This window comes from Apis dorsata, unplaced genomic scaffold (assembly GCF_000469605.1).
Source record: "Apis dorsata unplaced genomic scaffold, Apis dorsata 1.3 scaffold_82, whole genome shotgun sequence".
Classification (NCBI taxonomy): Eukaryota; Metazoa; Arthropoda; class Insecta; order Hymenoptera; family Apidae; genus Apis; species Apis dorsata.
This window is the reverse complement of record NW_006263380.1, coordinates 555,582-561,325: the sequence shown is the minus strand read 5'-3', so window position 1 is coordinate 561,325 and position 5,744 is coordinate 555,582. Positions and strand designations below refer to the sequence as shown.

Sequence of the window (5,744 nt, the reverse complement as noted above, 5' to 3'; positions counted from 1 at the left end):
TTGCGTTTAGATGGCGCCACAATGTCCTTTTCCTTATAATTTTAGTTCCATATTTTCACCGCTAGGTGGTTATAGTGTCGCATGTCGCTAAACGTGGAAGAGTTATTTACATTTCGATCTAATTTTAAATTATTTCTTAAAATTTAATATATATTTTTATAATATTTCAATTAATATTAATTGAATGATTATGAATATTAATAGAACAAATTTTTTTTAAGAATTACATACAAATTTACATACATACAAATAAATTTCTCTATTTGTTTTTCTTTCGTTTTCTTCTTTTTTTTTTTTAAATATATTTAAAATTTTAAATATATTTTTTCAAAAAACTATTTTTTTTTTTCATTTATTCATATGACATACAATCATATGACATAACATTTAAATTAAATATATAAATACAAATTCTTAAATAAATGCAAATTTAAGAGTGTGTTAAACATTTAAATTCTTATATATTGTTGATATTTGTAACATTATTATAACAGAAAAATATTGATGACATCAGTATATTTTTCTAGTTGCCTTTATCTATAATAGATTTACTATTATTTTATATTCCTATTAAAAAAATTAATCGATATTATAATTTGATTTTAATAATATTATTATTTTTATTTTCATCTGTGTTTCTTATCTAATTCCTTTAATTCTAATCCTATTAATATTATTATTAGTGGACACGTTTTAAAAAAATTATGATTTAGTAAAAGTATATAAATAATACATGTTGTGGAAATGTTTTGAATTCTATTTTTTAATGTAAAATTTTATTAATACTCAATTAATTAGAAACTTTTACTAACTGAAAGTCGTCGCCTATCTAACAGCGCAACATCTGAATATCATCAAATTAGAATTAGCATATAAAATATTGCTTAATACAATACTGGTATTGCAACTTTCAATCGTCTATATATGAGCAAAATATTATTTTTTACAATATTTCAAAGTAAAATAAAATAAATATGCCGATTGTCATTGTTGAAATATATTGTAATATCACTGTTTTTATTGAACAATTTTGAACATTGAACCACATATTATTCTTTAAAATTAAAAGTAAATTATATGAAAATCCCATTATAAATTTTCCAACTATTTTTTTTTTTTTTTTGATAACTATGTTCGAAAATTATAATTTTACTTCGTTAGCGAAATTCACATTGATCGTCTAGAATCATTTTAGCACGTTAGAAGAGATAAATTGTAAATAATCAAATTCTCCAAAAAATTTTCCATTTGGTCCTGGATTAAATCATTTTTTAAATTCAATATTGTAGTATCAATAAATCTCAATAAACATATCGTTGTCAAAAATATTTTCATACAATTGAAAATGAAATAACGAGTAAAAATAATTATTTTAAAAAATTCTGTGTTTTTCATTCGTTAATCGATTGCAATCGAGTTTCTCTATTATTTCTGAGAATAGCTCTTTTATTGATTAAACTTAAATGACTTATCATTAAAATTTTCCAATCATTGAATTTTTTTACCTGATGATACCTGATGATTGTCTTTACTAGTATTTTATTTTATAATACTAACTGAATAATACTGAAATAAAAGATTATTGAAATATTATTAATTACACTATTTATATCTTTGGAGCGATTAGTTCAATTTCTATTTGCATGTTTAATCTATGAATGATAAGTATTTTTAAAACGCCTAATTATTTTTGTAAATAACGAGGAATACAAACATAGTCTAAGACAATGAGCAAACAAGTAGACACGTATAAGTCTAAATCAAACGAAACAGTAACACTAGAAAATTAACGAGCTAGAGCAACTGAAAATTTTCACATCTAATCAATCAAAACGATAAATAATACATCGTATTACTAAGTGATAATGTAAAGTGTTTTCTAAAAATATAAAAATAATATTAAACTGACCAAATATAATAAATTATGATTTACATTTTCTTTACATAGGTGTAAAAATAATCACAAATCATTTTGTTTGCAATTCTCTTGAAGAGTTAATATTATACTCAAATTTCAATTATTAGTTATTGTATAAATAAGTAACATATATCGTGATATTTTTAAAAATGCTATCTGATTTAAACTTTTATCGATCATTTTAGAGATATACACTTTCATTTCGAAAATATTGTTTTTACAACAAGACAATTAACAATAGGACGATATTGAAAGCTTATCGTTAAACACGTCAAGTAAAAACTAATAAAATACAATTTTTATTTTTAGTATTAGATGTACATCGAATGCTCAAGTCGCGAATGTAATCCATCAATTTTTCTCTCTTTTTGACGTTATTTTTCAATAAAACGTCAATATGAGAATAGATTTATTGCCTTCCGTGAAAAATGATCTTGTTCGCGATGTTTGAACACACTATTCAAACAAATAATTACGCCGCGTTTTACATATTCCGCTATTCTTTAATATTCATTAGTGCGGATAAAACTAACACGATTGCAATTTTTTTCATACTCTTTACATTCTTTTCTATCGTGTTCAACCATATTTTTTACTTACACCATCTTCGATTCGAAATGAAAAAAATTTCATGGCAAATTTTCATCAAACAACAATAATTTCTGATTTACTTTCACGGATTCATCGTTACGCTTGCTCCGTTAACATGCAAAACACATAGTCGTTCAAGACCACGCGACGTCCTTGTAATTACAGTCATGTACACGATGTTCGGCATACGACGATAAGAATTTCAACCATTCTCTTGGAACAAGAAGTTCACCGTTAAAAAGGATTCGAATGAGAAAGAAAAGTGTAGCGGAACGTATACGTCGTCGAAGCAATTGACACATTCCACGATAATCCACCAAAGGAATCCAGTGCTGGAACAATCGAGTATCCGTGGTGAGTCCGTTGTTTCTACCAACACGCTGTTCTTTTGTTTCTGTATAAAATGCACACCGATACACTTTTCATAAACATTTATTCATTATTGGCGCGTTACGTTACGAGCGTAATTGTAGAGGCATAGTCACGCCAAGTGTCATAATCACTTTTATCGTTCGTGCAAATTTTTCTTATTTTAAGATTAAAAATTGATGCAGGTCAACGATGCAATCTTTTTGAGACTTCGCATCTAATGATACAGATGAAATTAACACAGTGCGAAATGATACGAGATGAGATTTGACGCAGTGTGAAATAATCGTAGTGCAAAATTGTTATCTATGTAATATCAATTTTTTTAATCTAAATCTTACGTTTTTATTAATAATAATAAATGATGCATATTACAATTATTAAGTTAAAAATACAAGACCATGCACGAATTTTTATTTAATCTATAATACGAAGAATAGAATTCCTAACGAAAAATTTATATGATTATTCTATGTTAATACGTGTTTAAAAATTGTAAGATTACATTGTTGATCATGCTTAATTCCATTCCATAAACAAAATACATATAATGACAGCAACTTGTTGCTCGATTCATTCGTATCTATTATCAAACGAAACATAATTAATAAAAGAAATAAACAAAAATTGCAACATGTTCCCTACAATTTTAACTTTACTAATTAGTTAAAGAACGAAATAATAATGAACATAATGATATGAAAAGACAGGATGCGAGAAGTGTGTAAGTCAAGGTATAAGATAAAAAACGTTAAATGAATCGATAGAATCGAAAATGTTGAAAATTTGTATACGAGTCGGTTGAAAAAAAGATTCGGTTGTTGTTCGGTTAATTAACGAACATAATAATCTTGCCGAACCCAGTATCCATTTAGGGAAGGACTGACGCATGCGTTCGCATCCTGACATTTCAAAGAGTAGTGGGGAAACGAGGCACGTGTGAAACAGCTGTAGATTTAATCAGTGTGTAGAGCAGGTACGAGGTACCGCATCAATCGTTAATCTTCTTTCGTCCAACAAACGTTTCGTCCACCGATATTTCTTCATTTCTTCATCGTGATTCCTTCGAGTCCTCGTTGCGTTGGTTCACAAACTGGTTCATCGCGGTTATTCCTTGCGATAACTTTCTTCAGTGACAGATGAAAGTGAAACTGGAATTTGAAAACTGTTATAATGAACGGTACAGTGAGATATTAACGTACGATTTCCGCGATAACTGTCGAGGAGGAAAACTGGAAAATCACGTGCTCAAACGATCACACGTGACCACCGCTCAGTTAGTGACGTTAAATCGTGTTCTCGCGCGTAAAATCACTTACTAATTGTCGCTCGAAAAATTCGTTAATTGCCGGCTTGTTGTTTCATCGGCGAGACATTGAAGACGACGATTGCGATGCCAGTTAATGAGGCGATGCAGCTCGCATATTAAGAGGACAGGCCGATGAATTATGACGATCTGTCGATTGAAACTTGAAATCGAAGTTCTTCCTTCGTTCAGATCATTGGATCGTGTTATATTTTCAGAATTTCAAGTTGACACGATGTGCTGAAACTGTCGAAAAAAAGGATTCGTTAGTGAAGGTGAGAAAGAAATTTTAGTGAAATGACCGGGTTTAGCTTTAAAAAGTTATTGAAGGAGAAAATTCCTATCTTAAAATGGTTACCGCTGTACAAAACGAAGGACGCATTGGGTGACCTGGTTGCGGGATTGACAGTAGGTCTGACCCTGATACCACAGGTATTTTCCTAGATTCACGACTTTATATCCGTGAAATTGAATGTTACCAATCGTATGATCCAATTCGATCGGATCAATTGCATTCGATGCAATTTGTAATTTCAGGCGATCGCATACGCTGGGCTGGCAGGTTTGACGCCGCAATATGGCCTTTACAGCGCGTTTGCTGGCAGTTTCGTTTACATAATTTTTGGTACCTGTCGAGAAGTCAATATTGGACCGACTGCATTGATCTCTTTGCTAACGTACACATACGCGAGGTAAGCCGTTAGAAGTTTCTCGCGAAAACACGATTCCTTTAGATTTAATTTAAGACTCGAAGACTTGTGAATAGAATAGCCTTAATCTGCTCGTACAGTGGTTAAATTCGCGAACATTATAGCGGACAATTGGATCTCGTGATACGATAATGACAGTTGAAAAGACGTTGCCACTCTTTTGAAACTCGATTATCGCGAGAATATATTGTGTATTAATTTGCGCAATTCTTTCTTTAGTCTTCTTTAGTCTCGTTTCAAGACTTCTCTTCCAAGAACCATCTACTTCTAATATTTTTTATCGCACTAATAATAGTCAAAAATACTCTTGGCTTTTGAACGAACGAATCAAAAGCCTCGTTCGATCGTTCGTTATCTTTGATTCCGGAAACATATGGTCAAATTACTTCTTTCCGTTCCTAATGTCTAACTCCTCTTTTCATTTCGATCGTGTTCCAGGGGTATTCCAGATTACGCAATCCTCTTGTGTTTTTTATCAGGATGCGTCACGATAGTTTTTGGAATTCTTCGGCTGGGTTTCCTTGTCGAGTTCGTTTCCATACCGGTCGTCTCTGGATTCACGTCTGCGGCAAGCTTAATTATCGCCTGCAGTCAAATAAAAAGTTTGCTGGGTATAAAAATACACGGGGAAAGTTTCGTTGAGATTTGGCTGGAATTGGCAAACAACATCCATCGAACCAGAATCCCTGACCTGATCTTGTCTTGTTGCTGCATTCTAATTCTATTGACCTTGAAGGTAATTCACCATGAACGCTATCGTTCAGCAAAACTAGTTCTTATGCGCCGTGAATACGTAAGAAAGGAAAAAAAAAGGATAGAAAACCAAGCGAGAAAAAAGAAATAGAATACG

At 30.9% G+C, this 5,744-nt stretch overlaps 1 protein-coding gene and 1 long non-coding RNA gene across 3 annotated transcripts in view; one reads left to right on the top strand and one right to left on the bottom strand.

Annotated features, from left to right (window-relative positions):
- Positions 1 to 2,527: 2,527 nt before the first annotated feature.
- Positions 2,528 to 5,744, top strand: part of LOC102673364 (sodium-independent sulfate anion transporter-like) — a 5,718-nt gene continuing 2,501 nt past the window's right edge. The window contains exons 1-4 of one of the 2 annotated variants that reach the window (XM_006610916.2): positions 2,528 to 2,863; positions 4,403 to 4,616; positions 4,722 to 4,876; positions 5,333 to 5,630. In XM_006610916.2, the coding sequence (XP_006610979.1) occupies positions 4,482 to 4,616; positions 4,722 to 4,876; positions 5,333 to 5,630 (588 nt within the window). In that variant the 5' untranslated portion in view covers positions 2,528 to 2,863; positions 4,403 to 4,481. Of the gene's footprint in view, positions 2,864 to 3,623; positions 4,059 to 4,402; positions 4,617 to 4,721; positions 4,877 to 5,332; positions 5,631 to 5,744 lie in introns of those variants that run through there. The other variant, XM_006610917.2, reaches the window with a different exon arrangement.
- Positions 4,238 to 4,725, bottom strand: LOC102673278. Its single transcript, XR_004149673.1, has 2 exons — positions 4,543 to 4,725; positions 4,238 to 4,430 (listed from the first exon to the last, which is right to left on the bottom strand). It is a non-coding gene; the product is annotated as an uncharacterized LOC102673278 (long non-coding RNA).